Raw genomic sequence first — 15,841 nt, forward strand, 5'->3', positions numbered from 1 at the left:
GACACAAGTCAGAGGTTCCAGTCCTGGCTCTGCCACTCACTTGCGGTGGGATTTTGAGTAAGTCAGTCCCTTCTCATCTTTGGGTCTCTTTCCTCAATAAAATGAAAATATCGGGGGAGGGTTGAGGCAGGTGGGGAGCCTGAAGAACTGCTACTGTCTGATGAGTAGTACAGATCCCAGGAAGGGCAGCTTGTTTATTTTTGTGGCAGAGCATCTCTATACCAAGCCCCCCTCCATCCCATGATCCCTGGGAAGTGGGCAGAGAATAGACCATTACCCCCAAATGAGGCCCAATGCTGGCTCAGAGTGACAAAGCAGCTTGTCCAAGGTCACACATCTAATGAAAAGCAACAGAGTTACACTCAGATTGTTCTGACTCTAGAGCCTGGGTTTTCATTCACTTTGCTATTCTTTCCCAGTTTTCAGCTGGGCATTTGCTGTTTCTGCAGCTGCCAGGGAGCCAAGAGAAGGCAGAGTCTACAACAACCAGTGTGGTGTCCAGAAAGTTCCTAAAATTAAGTGAGCTAAGCCACAGGGTAAATAATTGCAACCAATATTCCCCTTGGAAAGAAAGATGCCCTCAGCAAGCACTCAATGAATGGTCCATCTTGTGGCCACGTGTCTGCACAAAGGTGGGTTTTTTCTCTTTACAAAATTTCTCTCCTCCCTCATCTTCTAATTTTCCTTTCTCCTTTTCCTATTTGTAGAATTCTTCAGTGAGTTCACATCTATTATCTCATTGATTTTCCTCATGGCAATCCTATGAGGTAGGACTCTATTTTTAGTCTCATTTTTCAGATGAGGAACCAAGGCTCATACCCGCTGCCTAAGACCACACAGATATAGGAGGAGGAGTCGGGAATGAAATGCAGATCTCAGGACTCTACCACCTCACCGCTAAGATTAAGATGAAAGGTCATTTAACAGAGTAAACGTAACCACTTACACTGGGTTAGATACAGGCTAAGAGAGCTATGGACGAGTATGATTCAGCTGAGGTTTTTGGAAAGTTCATTGTCTAGTGGGAGGGAGGCATGTAAACTGGTAACACATCAGTGTGTGAGTTACGCATAATAGGGGAATAGAGCACGTTGAGCGGGGAGACAGAAGATCATTCATAACTGGTATAAGGAGGAGAGAGGCAAGGGAAGGTCTTATAGAAAGAGACAATTAGGGACTAGGTTTTGAAGGATGAATAGAAGTTCACCAGGTGAACAATACTAGCAATAATGGCAACTTTTTATTGAGTGCTTGCTATGGGCTACACATAGCTACATACATTCTTGACAGTCTTTCAAGGGAGACACGACCCTCCCATTTTATATACCAGGCCAGAATAGGTTCAGAATGCTAAGGCAAATAGCTCAAAATCATGATGCTAAATCAGCTATCTGGGAATTTAATCTGGTCCTCTCTGAACTCCTTCAGCCTCCTAGGATGACAGTCCAGGATGAAGGAACAGCATGAGAAGACAAGAAGGGTGCTTCACCCAGAAGCCATCAGGGTGGGTACGAACTCTTTCTCCTCTTTGTGATCTGCTGTGAGATACCTGGCATCTGCCACTGGGTGAGACATCTCCCCTCCTGGAGGCCAGTCAAACCGCCTTGATTTCTGGATTTGCATCAGCTCTTCATTTATCCATTGCTATGTGACACCTATATGCTCATACTCTAGCATGTAGTACAAACCTGGGCTTTGGAATCAACCAGTCTCGGGTTTGAATCCTGACTCCATCATTGCTTGCCCATGACACCTTAAGCAACTCCATCATTCATTGCCATGACACCTGTATGTTTCTAGGACTCAGCTTCCTCATCAGTAACATGTAGTTAGTGACATCATCTGATAGGGTTGGGTGAGGATCAGATGAGTGAATACAGAGTAAGCACGTGGACGGTCCTGTGGCACAGAGTAGCGCACGCTCAGTGTCAAATAGCACGTTATAGTTTGTAATTCTCTCATAACAAGCCCAGGAAGAAACACATGGTGGGTGTCTGGGGTCTTCAGCTTTCCGTGCCAGCACCCATCTCCCTGAAGCTTGAACTCCCGGCATGCATAAAGCATCTTGACTCCTGGGTCTCATCCCAGCCCTGTGAGGAGAGCTTTGTGTACGGGGTAGTGGTTACTGTGATCCATTTTACAGATGGGAAAATTGAGGCTCATGGCTAGGAGATGGCTGAGCTTAGGTCCTGAACTCAGGGGCTTACAGAAACCAAGCTACACTGTGAGTTCTCCATGGATGGTTGAGTGGCCTGGGAACATGAGAAATTACAAACAGCCACAGCTTCAAAATCAACCAATGAACTAGCTGTATCTCCCACCTTCTTTCATGAAGTCTCCTTTCCCTGCCTGGGAAGAATAACCCCTATGCTTTTTCTTTTTTCTTTTTTTTTTTTTTGAGAGCTATTAAGAGCTTGGGAAAATCCTAGTTGATTTTGGTTTCTGTCCTGTCAGTCTTTGGAGTTGGGTGAGCTGGGGTTTGGACCCACCCCGCCGGGCTGCACACTAACGGTGAAAGCATGCTTTGTACACATTTCACTTGGAAACACAGCAGGACCCAGCTTGGAAGGCGCTGTGCCCAGCAGTCAAGTTCACAAACGCAGCAGCTAGGCTACCTGGATTCAAATCCTACCTCTGCAACCTCCTGGCTAACAACTGTGAGCTTCCTGAACGGACAACAGCCCCTCATCCACACAATGCAGAGAAATGGTGGAGATTAAATATCCCATGTGAGGGCTGAATATATATTAAGTACTCGTTAGATATAATGATTATGAGTCAATTGCCTACACTTTAATTGTAGCCTACTTCCCTTTATGACTCACTTCAATTTGACCAGTTTCACTTGAGTGCTTACGATGTGCCAGGAACTGTGTAGGCACAGGAGACACATCCAACACACACCTGACAAGTATTTATTGCCCCCAACCCACCCAGGGGTCTGCAGAATCTGCACATGAGCCTGGGGAATGCTGCAAGGAAGAGGCAGTAGTGGGGCATGGCTCTAAAGGATTCTGGCTCAGGCCTGGGTTTGATGCCAGACTGAAACCACTTCTTGGCTTTGTGACTTTCAACACATTGCTTAACCTCTCTGTGCCTCGATTTCCCCGACCATAAAATTAGGAAAATAACAGCATCTACCTCACGGGGCTGTTGTGAGGATGCTCTGAACAAATCTATATAAACCACTCATCACGAGGCTTGGAATGAAATCAACACTCAATAAATGCTGTTTTCATCGCTGACACGGTCCCAGCCATGGTCTAGTAAATTACGTCACAGGGGTCCACTGACCTCAGCCCAATGCATCACCCTTTTAACCTCCCCTGAAAGCAGCCCTGTTCTCTGCCCAATCCCCACCCTCCACCACCACCAAAGGGTTTCAGAGGAACTACAGTAACCAGAGGATTATGCAAATATGCAAATCCTGTAAAGCAATGTTCACCCAGGGCTGTGCACTGCTGTCTATACTCAGCATCTGGGCTCGGCTGTCTTCGGAGAGGATTCCATCGGTGTCATCACAACCTCTAGTGGATAACAGTGAACACCGCGGCTCACAGGCCTTTGCTCCAGCTCTCACCTCCTCAGCGGCCCATGCAACCCAGGGGAACGCCAAAAGGGTGGGCAGATCCCAGGATCCTTCCATCCTTCTCACGTGTGTGCGTGTGTGACTGCCTCCCTTCCCTGCCCACTCGCTCCTGTTTCGCCAATTCCACAGGTGTGTGATGTGTTCCGAAAGTGAAGCCTTCTTCAGGATCATCACTGCCCCAAAGAAGAAATCTCCCATGGCTGCTGGTACCTGTCACATCCCTTTAGGGCCAGCTCAGATGCTATCAACTCAGGGAAACCTTCACTGACTACCTCCGGCCAGAATTAAACACACCCACCTGTGAGATCCCTGCACTCTGACTACAATCACCCCCTCCCAACACGTATCCCATGGTGTAGACACTGGTGATTTACCAGTGTCTTTCTTGCTAGGCTGCCATTACCGGGATAAGGACCTCATCGTATTATTCTGTGTCTCCAGCACCAAATACAGGGCCCGCTGCATGCATACGAAGTGCTTAGTAAATGTTAAATGAATGAATGGATCACTGTTTTTTCCAGAAGACTCTCTTCTTAGGTCTTCCTTCCAACCACTATCCTGCTATCCTATATCTCTGGTACGGTGAACTCTGCTTTCTGGTGGTAATATTGAGGTTCAAAGAGATACAGTATGAGAGTTTGAAAAGAAAGGGAGTCTGCATCAGGTCATGAAAATTTCTCGCCTGGGCTACTCGTTACCCTACCTCCAACCCTTCGACTTGGGCCTAAATTATCCAGATATTTATTCCAACATCTCCAACACCAACTTCAAGGACATGCTTTCCAGGTGACTACCAGGAGGGGCAATTTGCTCTTCGGAAAGTAGGGAAGAAAAGGGAGAAAACATTACTTGAGCATCTATTACATGCCAGGTGCCTTACAGGTATAAGTGCTATGTAATCACTGCAACCATCCTTCCAGACTGGGACCATTAATCTCCACCCCACCTCCATCCCCATCCCACAGGTAGTGAAATGGTGGCCCAGAGAAGATCGACCTGACAAAGGTCACACGTTCATAAACAACGCAGCTGGGCCTGACCCAGGTCGCTCCGATTCCAAAACCACATACTTCTTTTCTGGAATCTAATCCCAGTGGCCAGCTGAGTCAAACTCCTCAGAACAGCCTTGCCATGGCCTCTTTGGTGTTTTGCAATCTGGCTCCATGAAAGAAACCACAAACTGGTATTAAAAAAAAGGGCAGTTGGACTCTGTATTCTAATGATGCCTTCCTTGGGGCATCCCCCCTCCCTCTTTTCACCTTTCCTTCCTCTTTTTCACTGCGTATATCAAGCACCATCAAGTAATTTTTCTCTTAGAAATAGGAGAGCTCCATTTCACTGACCTTTGGCATTGCACACACCTGGTGGTTCCAAAGGTCAGAATTCACCTCTTCTGCCCTCAATCACCAACCGTAGCTTGAGCGCCCCTAGTGGAGGTCTGTGCCAATGGCATGTTGCAGAATGTGGACCGAATATGAGGACCTGTAAATGGAGCCCTTTCGAATCGCTTTTTGAATAGCAGGAATGAACTTGTAAGCAAAACTAGAAAACAAACCGTTCTGATCAGGAAACATCCTTTTGCCTGGGAAGAGGAAGGAAAGGAATATAACATTATTTTCCTAATGTCCAGCTGAGACCTGCGAACCCAAGAATCCCTCAGGCTTTGATAAGGTGGCCCCAGCAGGGGCGGCTAAAACTCCACAGCTCAAAAAAAAAAAAAAGCCGATCCACCATGAAAATAGTCCTTAAGTGAATCTAACGACGGGGTACATTAGAGACTGGAGGAAGCCGCACATTTGAGTCTTATTAAGCAATACTGAATTTACTTTATTAATTCAAGGAAAAAGAAAAGAAATTACACTCAGGCTCTGCAGTCTTGGCATGTAGTTACAGCTATACCCCATGTGCATATCTTAGACAATAGGAAGCCTCTTCAAAAACAAGTTATACTTTATACTTATTCATGCCTTACGGCAAAATGGCCCAGAGAATCACGTGACCTACATAAGACTTTAGCAACAAGTCTCTTTCAAGTACTGTATTTACAAATCTCCTCACTGCACCACAAACAGAAGGACCGGCTTGCAACACGGCATGAGACGAATGGGTCTCCATCTGATATTAGTGGAAGTTGGGCTCCACGTTAAAAACAGAATATACTGTGGAAGGTCAATTGTTTCCAAACGCTCATAGGCTATCCTTACTTCCTCCTTATGACTCACAGTCTTGGAGTCAGAACCACACCGTTATTAATGAACCTTCTGAAGTAGTACACCGGTTGACTTTAATTTGGCAATGACCTGAAGTTAATTAAAAATATATGCTGGCTAGCTACAGAGTCGAGCAGTTGGAAAAAATAATGTAAAATGTCTTAAAAATTAAAACACACACACACACATTTTGTGTTTGAAGCCAGGGGAGGAAGCAGGATATGAAATCCTTGTCTTGGATGACAATTCAATATGTGCCGTTAAGACATTTTTCCTGGAGGGTGGTATATCGGAGAGTGCCGTCCTCAGAGGTAGAATCACTTTAGAAAAGCCAGCAAGCCACTGGGTAGCTTTCAGATTCAAAAAGGGGGTGAGGGAGGGAGATCTGGACTCTGTTCAAGGCCACCAAGCCATTGTTGGAAAAGACAGCTAATTAAGAAAGGGCATGCTGTGGTGGAGACGACTTATTTAAGCCGATTCTCTTCTCCCATCTTTCCCAGAGAAACTGTCCAGACCTGGTGTAAATTGTGAATATTACTGCCTCATAAAAGGGGGGTTCTTTAACGATATGCTTTGTTAAACAAAAGGTGATGAGTTATTTCCTTTGCTCTGTACTCTGGGCTCCACATTTAAAGAGAAAGGGGTGGGGGATAAAATGCCTGATTTATGCTGAGGAGGGCACTCCAGGCCGTGGGGAAGAGTTGAAGAGAAGGAGACCCAGGGCCAGTGCCCGCGGGCGGAGAGCTGTCCGCGGTCTTCGGTGCTGAAAGCAGGTGCGCGCGCCAGGGGTCCAGAATTCCCCAGGGAGAAGGGACACCGCCGGTCCCCTAGCTCGGGGTCAAGACGGTCCAAGCCAAACACGGGGCTCCAGATGGACAGAGTGTGTGCCCTCCGGGTTGTCTTCAGCCTGGGGAGACCCTGCACTGCCTGCTTTTTCCCACGTGAGGGGCGAGTTACTGGGAACAGGAGTTGGACCTTTCAAAAGGCGAGGTCTACGAACGCTTCCCACCACTCTGGGGTCTCCTAGTGGCCTCATCAAACCCTCGAAGCTCTCCGGGTTAGTTTTGGATGAGTTCGGCGCCATACTCCCCTTTCCATCTCAAAGCCCCACACACCTGACCACCCTCCACAATTTTCCCTGGGGAACCTCAGCGGGGTGGAGGAGAGGGTGCGGCTCCAGGTCTGGGAAGAAGGAGCCGCCATCCTCCGCTAAACTTGGACACCCCCCCCCACCCCGCCTTCTTCCCAACCGGCTAGCACGTGCCGGGTGAAACTAGCAACCCCCCGCCCCGCCCCCAATTCAGAGTAGTGTTAAGAGACACCCGGCTGTTGAAGAGAGAAGAAAGGGGGGAGTCCGCTCAGGTTCCCGCCTGTGACCTAAGATCTCCTCTCCCTCCCCCGCTAAGTTCTGAGAACCCGGAGCCCCCTCCACTGGCCTCCAGGCGAAAGCCACACCCAAGTTCGGCTTCCAGACACTTGGTTGGGATCGGTCCAGGGACCCGGTCCCTCGGGGCAGCCTGAACCAAAAGGAAGCAAGGGGTCCTAGCGTGGGAGGACGCGGCACTGCGACGGCCCCCAGACGCACTGTTCGAGTCTAGTCCTCACTTGCACGGCGGGTCAGCTGCCCCCGCTTCTCGTCCTCTCCCCGAAAGGGTGAGAATTACCTGGCAACCGGCCCCGGGTGCGGCTGCAGAGAGCTCCGGGAATCTGGGGTCTGGAGGCGACCCCGCTCCAAGGAGATTCTCTGGGGCTGCACAGGGGAGTCAGCCGCACAGCCGGGAAGGAAGAAAGGGAGCCCGCGGCCGAGGCAGGAAAGCGCCCGAGTCCTTCAGACACATCCCCACCTCCACACTCCCAGCAGCCCGGGCCAAGGGGACGCGGTTCCTAGTCCCGAATTTGGGCAGCCGCCCCCGCTCCACATCCCGGCAGACGTGGAGCGAGTCGTCTGGGTCGGCTAGGACCCCCAGCCGCCCCGCACTCGCGGCAACTTTGCCCCCTCCCCCGCCCCGCCCCTCTGGGCGCTTACCTTCTGCCGGGGCGGCCGCGGGGCTTCCCAGGAGCAGAGCGAGGAGCAGCGCGATCCGGCCGAGTCCCGCGGCGGGCGGCCGGGCCGCGGGCATCTTGGCTGCGGGGGGCGCGGAGCCGCGGGCTGCGGGGCGGGCGGACGGCGCGGGAGCCGGGGAAGGAGAGAGGCAGCGAGCGAGGAAGGGAAGGCGGGAGCCGGGGAGGGGGCCGCGGGCCGGGGTCAGCCGCCGGAGCCCCCCGGGCGGACGCGCGTTCAGCCCTGCGAACGCTCTGGCCAAGCTGCGCCGGGCGCGGGCGGGCGAGTGAGGAGGAGCCGGCGAGCGAGCGAACGAGCGAGGCGCGAGCGGGAGGAGGGAGGGGGCTGGGGCCGAGTCTGTGCCGAGCCAGTGCGGGGAGGAAGGGAGGGGGCGGGCGGGCAGCGAGCGCGAGGGGCCGGCCGCGCCCGGGGTGCCAGCCTCCTCCTCTGGCCGCTGGCCCGTCGGCCCTGCAAAGTTTAACGCCGATTCCCCTCGCGTCCTGTGGGCCGAGCGTTTCCTCTTGGCGGATGCTCACTGCAGCCCTGCGCCGGCGAGGCGAGGCTGGAGAGCGTCCTGACCATTTTCCGGAAGGTGAGATGGAGGCCTCAAAACCGAGCGCAGCCCTCAGCCTGTGCGCAGCCTAGAGCTTTCCATTGCTCAGCCTTTCGGAGAGATCCCAACTTCAGCTCTCTCGGCCCCAGCCAGCCTCTTCCCTGACAGCCCTCCGCATTTCCAAAGTGAGTCCCCATAACCTAGAAAGTCTCAAACTCTGTGGATCTGATGGGAGCTGTCAATCTCCCTAGAAGGATACAAATGGCCACAAAACTGTGCATCCAATACCCGGGGGCTTTGTACACCCCTGAAGCCCAACCTGAAAATTTATCCATGTTCTAATCTGAGCACCGTTTCTCACATTTCCATTGTTAACGGGGCACCAGAGCTCACCAAGGCTTCCTCTCAGCTCAGTCCTTTAGCCCTGCTGTACTCCCTTCCCCCATCTGAGCTGGAGTTCAAGGCCTACTCTCATCCGCTTTGCTCTTGCCCAGCCCTGATTCTCAGCAACTTGTCTCTTCTCCACAAATAGGGGTGATGGGGGGGCACAGGCAGATGCTTGGGCACAGGCAGTGGCTGGAACGGGGACAAGCTTGCACCCACTCCTGGAGACTCACTGTGTGGACTACTTCTGCAGACCCAGCCAGCTTCCCAGGCCTGTCACCCCAATTTAGAAAGCCCTCCTTCTCCCTCCCTCCACTCCACCTTGCCACACTATCCCCACGTTGCAGCCTGAGCAGGCAGAGGAGCAGATGGAGAGAAGGTTGCAGGCAGCAGCGGGGAGGAATATGCCTTCAGCAGAGTGGAGGAGCTGGGAGTCCCTATAAAGAATGGGTGGGGGAGTTGCTGACTGGGTGGAGGAGGAAGGAGGGGGGAGGGAGCAGTCTGGTCCAGGTTTCCAAAAGACCCTCCACACCCAAAGTCTCCCCACTCACTCACGCATTCAGTGTTCTTTTACAGGGTCCTCACTACAGGTCCAGATCTGCATCAGGTTCTGGGGGGTAGAGAGCCCCCAATAAAACCCCATCAGTGGCTGCAAGAAGTTTCCATTCCTGGCAGTAAAGCCAATCAGTTTTGATAAAGAGGAAGGCTGAGGGCTTCCCTGGTGGCGCAGTGGTTGAGAGTCCGCCTGCCAATGCAGGGGATGCGGGTTCGTGCCCCGGTCCAGGAGGATCCCACATGCCACGGAGCGGCTGGGCCCGTCAGCCATGGCCACTGGGCCTGCGCGTCCGGAGCCTGTGCTCCACAACGGGAGAGGCCACAACAGTGAGAGGCCCGCGTACCTCAAAAAAGAAAAAGAAAAAAAGGGGGAGGCTGAGGCACACGGTGCCCAAGAGCTGATTTCTCCTTTGGGGAAGATGAAGCATCTCCGTTGCTTTGCTGGGTTGGGTGGGGGCTCTGTAAGGTGTGGCCTTGCCTGTCTTGCTCATCACCATCCGCTCAGTGCTGACACAGTGCTAGCATCCAGCAGGCTCACAGTAATACTTGTTGAATGGAAACATAAACAAGCAAGAAAGACGGAGGAAAAGGAAAAGGGAGAAAGCAAGGGAGAGGAAAACAGAGATAGGCCAGCTCCACACATGGAAGCAAGGAAACTAATGTTTATAAGCAGCTACTGTTTGCCAGGTGCTATAATGATATAATTTCACAATGATCCTGCCAGTGAGGTGTGATTGTCTCCATCTGACAGACGAGTACCTGAGCCCTAGAGAGCGGCACAACCCAGCTTAGGTCACTTGGACAGGATTCAATGCCAGGCCTGAGTCCAGAGTTAGAACCCACTGCATCTCAATATGCTATTTCCCAGGTATTTGATGGCTACCTCTATGCTATGATTCCATGGATGTTCCCTGGTGCTTCCACACCTCCTTGTTACCAGGAGACCAGCGTGAATAAAAGTCTACCATCAGAGACACTCCTTTTGGTAAAGTCACGGGGCCTCTCGAAGATCAGTTGCTTGCATGCAGGTGTCTTATGTGGCAGAAATGACATTGCAAACCCTTAACTCATTGAACACATGGGCAGGGATTTATTCATTCCATTTGCCAGCTGAAACATGGCACAAAGTCCTGAGAGAATGGGACACAGACCCAGTAATCTGAAATTGGATGGTGGGAATATAAGGGGATTCTCTAAGAGCAATATTGACTTTTTTTTTTTCCCCCAAGAAGAAATACCATGATAGGGATAGAATTCTACAAGGAACCAGAGCAGCTTGCAGATGAAAATCTTCCCCGAGCACAATTTCAATACCCATATCACAGATGAGGAAACTGAGGTTCAGGAAGGCAAAATGACCCCCTCAATATCATGTACTTGGTCTACCTTTTGTTCAGGCTTATGCTCTATTACCATAGGGCACTTCTGGCCTCGATTCTGGCATCAGGGTGGACTTCCTGCTACCCACTGCTGCCTAGAATCCCAGATTCTCTGCAGAGCAGATGACGTGTGCTCACAACTCTGTCTACTTTATATGTTGCCACTTGATAAATCAGCTCTTACGCAGCTAATATTGGTCCAGTGGAGACAAAGAGTTTGATTCTAGCCTCACCTCTTCCTGCTGGGTAAGAAGGGCAAGTTATTTAACCTCTCTGAGCCTTATATTCCTCTTCTGAGGAGTAGGGATAAAAATAACACTTACCATGTGAGGTGACTGACACAAGTGGATAATATCACTGTGACATGAGGAGATACAATAGCACTTAGTTTATAGGGTTACAGAGAGCATCCCTTGAACCAATAAACTAGAGCATTTAGCCCAGTGCAAACCAGGAAAACACTCAATTTCATCCTCAAATGTTTGGTGTTGTGAGCCAGACAGTACTGGGATAGGAGTCCTGAGTTCCGATCTCTTTCCTGCTGATATGCTGTGTGATTTTAGGTGAGTCGCCAGCTTCTCTGGGACTCTGTTTCCTTATCCACCCATCCACCTATCTGTCCATCCAGCCAGCCAGCCAGCCACCCACTCACCCACTCACCCACCCACTCATCCATCTATTCCATCTATCTATCCCATCTATCTGCAAATATTGTTTGAGCATCTACTATTTATTGAGTGACTACTAGGTGCCAAACTCTATGCAAGGTGCTGTGGATACAGCAGACTCCATCTCTTGCTCTCTAGAGCTGATAGTCTAGTGAAGTCTGGTAACCTGAGTGCCCAGATCCTTTTCAAGATTAATGTTCTATGCCAGGGGAAGCAGAGTGGTTAAAAGTGGGCTTTGAAACCTGACAGAACTGAATTTGAATTATTTCTCTCCTACACACAGCTGTGTGACCTTTAACAACTGTCTTAACCTCTCTGAAGCTGCTTCAATGAAAGGTTGTCATTTAAGATTAAATGAGACAATCATTATAAAGCACTTAGGATAATGCACGTAGCATGTAGTAAACTCTCCATTCATCTGTCCACCCATCCCTCCATCTATCCTTCTATCCATCCATCTATCCATCCTTTCAACAAATATTTTTTGAGCAGCTTCTACGTGCCAGATACCGTTTTCGGCACTGGGGATACATAAATGAATAAAACAAAGTCCCTGCTCTCTGGAGCTTACCATGTCAGGTGAGGGATAGACAGTAAAACCTCGATAAGAATTTCAGAAAGCTCTACGAGGAAGATAAAACAAGATGAGTTGAGAGTAGACGAGGCACATTCCTTTTGAGTGATCAGGGATGGCCTCCCAGGCTAGGAGACATTTAAGCAGAGGAGTGAATGGTGCAAAAAAGGTAACCAGATGAAGATCTGGGGAAGAGTATGTTCTAAGTAGAGGACACAGCAAGTGCAAGGCTCTGAGATTGAAAAAGGGCTGTGGCGATAAATGCTAGCCATTGTCGTCATATTTCTCTGATGCCATTTTTCTGTCTACGCAGATCATAATTAACCAGGGGCTTGACTGTGAGTGTGCCAGGTAGTCTATACTCAGTAATTACTCTCCCCATCAACATACAATATAGGAAGTGTCCATTTTTATTCACAGTCCTGCCCCGCCCAAACCCAGCATCAATTTCTCCCCCTAGGAACATCCGGAATTGGAAACGTCTTTATCACTGGAGGAAAATAAAAAAGAGAAAAAATCTTCTGTCTTAGAGTAAAAATGGAATATAAAGGAGACATACTGAAAGAGAGGGAGCTAGTAAAAAGGAAAAAAAAAAAAAAAACCCAGCAAGAGTAAAGTCCAGGAGACAAATCCACCCTGGGTCTTTGAAAAGCAGGCAAAGCATCAAACCAGCATCTTCTCATCATGTGTTTTCAACCCGATCTTCATAAGCTGAGCCTGTGCAGCCCCCAGGCAGGAAGCCCGTGGCTATCACATCACTCTGGTCAGATGCTAACAAGGGAATGATCAACTGTGACACAGCCGCCCCCATCCAGTGCATCTGCATTACCTGGAAAGAAGCAATTATGCCTATTTGATTTTCCCGAAAATGCTGCATCTGTCTCTATCACCTGTCCTGGCTCTTGAGAAATGCCCATTGCACAGCAGAGATTTGCCTTTATTTTCAAACTGAAAGTTTACAGAATACAAAGTGAGCCTGCAAGATGGATGTGCATTCTCCAGAGGCCTGTCTGGCCAGACAAGAAGGAAAACCAGGAAAAACTGTTAGAAACAGGAAGGAGGCTGAAGGAGAGGGACAAACATATAGGATCTGATGGGGCCCCCACGGTCAAGTTCCTGCAAACCCAGCCGGGAGATTTTCCTGGGTTTAGGTTTTTGAGTCTCAAAGGTGAGAAAAAAAAATCAACAAAAGGTACTGTGTATATCTATATACTCTGCTGGCACTATAAACGGTGACACGCATTTTTCAGACCATAAAGAACAGCCTATAGCTGCACAGAAGTACACACCTGTGCGCTATTCTAAGACTTTCATATTTGGTGACCCTATGAGCACCTGAGTCCTTTGGAATCAGCAGGTTTACCTGGAGTCAGACATGTCTGAGTTTGAGGGAGTCAGAACTCCCTCCTGTATGTGTCACCTCTGAACTTCAGTTTCCTTGTCTATACGAAGCAAGGGATGTTAGTAACTACTTCCGAGGTTTTGTAATAGTAAGAGACAGGATGCATGTTCAGTGCTGAACCATGTACCCATGCTGTAGTAGGTGCTCAGTAAGCGGGAGGAATTATCATGTATTATACAGATTGTAAGTGAAAAGACATGGCCCAAATGCCATAAAAAGCTCTTCTCTAACAGGATTTGTTAAGTGTATTTCTGTATGCCTAGAACCAGAGGAAAGTCCAGCTGGGGTTAAGGGTTTAGAATCAGTAAAACACCCAAGCCCATCAGGGACTTAGCCAATCTAACTCATTTTCCATGTGACTCGCCTCACTTGAAATTAAGCAAGGCGGTACTGCTCTGTTCAGCTGCAGAAACATCCTCTAGCCCTTCGCCTTCCTCTCCTATCTCACCATTCTCTTCATAATGGAATATTGAAATACCAGCCTCTGTCAGGTCCCTGCTGACCCATTACCTGACCTGTCTTCCAGCTCCCCAGCCAAAGCCCAGCCTTTGTTCCCAGGAGGACAAGAGGGCGGGAGAAGAGGACTAATGTCTGATAACCCTCTGAGGCTCTGTGTTTTTCCATTACCCCACACTGTTCCCCAGGAAGAAAACCACCTGGCACCAGCAGGAACAGAGACCAAGGGATTTCTCTTTAGAGATCATGGATGGACTTGAGTCCAGGAGCCCAAGGGAGAGTGGGCAGAAGTCGGAGAGCCCAGAGGCTGTCCCACTGACTCCTGTGCGATGTCTGTAAGTCCCTTGCCCTCTCTGATCCTTAATTCACACATAGGAAAAAGGAAAATAATTAGGAAAAGTGATCTCTGAAAGCCCTCCCAGGTCTGCAGTTCGATCATTCTGTGGTAGTAGCTTCCACACCCAAGAGATGATGGGCTGCAGGTATCCTGGTGAGAAGATAAGCTGACGTTTTCAAGCAGCTGCTTTGGAGTTTACTGTTCAATATCTCATTTAATCCTTGCAACCACCCTAAGAGTTTGTATCATTGTAACCCAAACTCCTACCCTAGCCTACAGGGTCCTCCAGATCTGGCCCCTTTGCCCTCTCTGACCTCTTCTTGTGCTTCCCTTTACGAAGGTCCAGCTGCAAACATTCCAAACTCAGGTCTGTCTCTTATTCTTTGTGATTGCTGATCCCCTGCCTGGGAGGTCTTTCCTCCTGATAGGTACACACGTGGCTCATTCTCATCCTGTGGTCAGCCAGAACGGCACCCCCTTGGAGAGAACTTCCTCAGTTTTAAATCCTTTTAAGCATGTATCACTCTCTAAAATCATCTTTCTTATTTCCTTATGTGTTTCCAGGTGTACTAATCTGTGTTCTCCCCCTAGATTCTAAGGGGGATGAATGATGCAGGTGAATAAACGGAGGCTCAGAGGGGTAATGAAATTTGCCAACAGTCACCAACCAGTGACAGAACGGGAACTCAAACCCAAGGAGGGAGTCTATAACCACTTGACCATACTGCCTTTCAGTTCCGGGAACAGGGGATGCTTCCCAGCCGTAAGATTCTAAAGCAGCGGGAGTTCCTAGCCGGAGACATGATCTGAGTGCCAATGTCTGAATGCCTGTGAGCATTTCAAGTTGTTTCAAGAAAAGGCGACGTTAGCGGCACCACTAAAGCCTGCTGTTCCCCATCCCATCACTGCCATCCCCATCTATTAAAATAATGGTATGAAAAATAAACAGGCTTTATGGACAGTTTTACACAAATGGGTGCATTGTTTCTCTTACCGTTACCATGGCAGTGATGTTCTCTGGATAACTTCATGTTTCTACAGGATGGAAGGGAATGGAATAAAATTGCTTGTGGAAAAATTGCCAAACAAAGGCTATTTCCTCTTCTGGAGGCGCCACCCCCCAGCACTCAGAGGCAGCCGCACTCTCAATACTTGTGCACGGGATCAAAACTGCCTCATAACCTAGAGCCTGCCACGGCTCCCTAGTGCCAATAATGTGAAGGCCAGGGGTCTTGGCATGGCTGTAAAGCTTCTGCTGTCTTCCACTCCTGCCCTTTGTCCTCCTGTCTCATAGACCTGCCTGGAGGTAATTCCCCTCCTCATTCTGTCCCTCTCCCCTTGATGGTTCACACATCGTACTGTTCCAGCCACCTGGGTTACCCTTCTTCTTTCCACATCTCTGCTGGGCCAGCTGCTACTCAGTTTTTCAAGTCACAGTTTAGGTCTGATCCTGTAACCTCCCTCCTTCCCCACCCATCCCGCAATCTGGGTGAGATATTCTCCTCCCAGTTTTTCCCATGGTCCCCTCAAGCGTAGCAGGATATGGTCACCCAGACACCACGCTGTTGGAGGACAGGAACAGTGCTTGATTTTAACAGTGTGCCAGGAGCACAGATAGATGCTCAATAAATGCTTGTCGAACCAAATTAGAAAAGGAAGAAGCAGCTGGTCTGAGAGGCTGTCGAAAGTGTCT

The 15,841-nt window shown here is 49.6% G+C and overlaps 1 protein-coding gene and 1 long non-coding RNA gene across 5 annotated transcripts in view; one reads left to right on the top strand and one right to left on the bottom strand.

The window, feature by feature from the left end:
- SEZ6L (seizure related 6 homolog like) overlaps window positions 1-8,353 on the bottom strand; it is a 199,466-nt gene extending 191,113 nt beyond the window's left edge. The window contains exon 1 of one of the 4 annotated variants that reach the window (XM_067700410.1): window positions 7,826-8,353. In XM_067700410.1, coding sequence (XP_067556511.1) covers window positions 7,826-7,919 — 94 coding nt within the window. In that variant the 5' untranslated portion in view covers window positions 7,920-8,353. The remainder of the gene's footprint in view (window positions 1-7,825) is intronic. The other 3 variants (XM_067700411.1, XM_067700409.1, XM_067700408.1) reach the window with 3 other exon arrangements.
- Window positions 6,199-15,118, top strand: LOC137203722 (uncharacterized). Its single transcript, XR_010933261.1, has 3 exons — window positions 6,199-6,326; window positions 14,000-14,146; window positions 14,740-15,118. It is a non-coding gene; the product is annotated as an uncharacterized lncRNA (long non-coding RNA).
- Window positions 15,119-15,841: the final 723 nt, after the last annotated feature.

This window comes from Pseudorca crassidens, chromosome 12, assembly GCF_039906515.1.
Source record: "Pseudorca crassidens isolate mPseCra1 chromosome 12, mPseCra1.hap1, whole genome shotgun sequence".
Taxonomy (NCBI): domain Eukaryota; kingdom Metazoa; phylum Chordata; class Mammalia; order Artiodactyla; family Delphinidae; genus Pseudorca; species Pseudorca crassidens.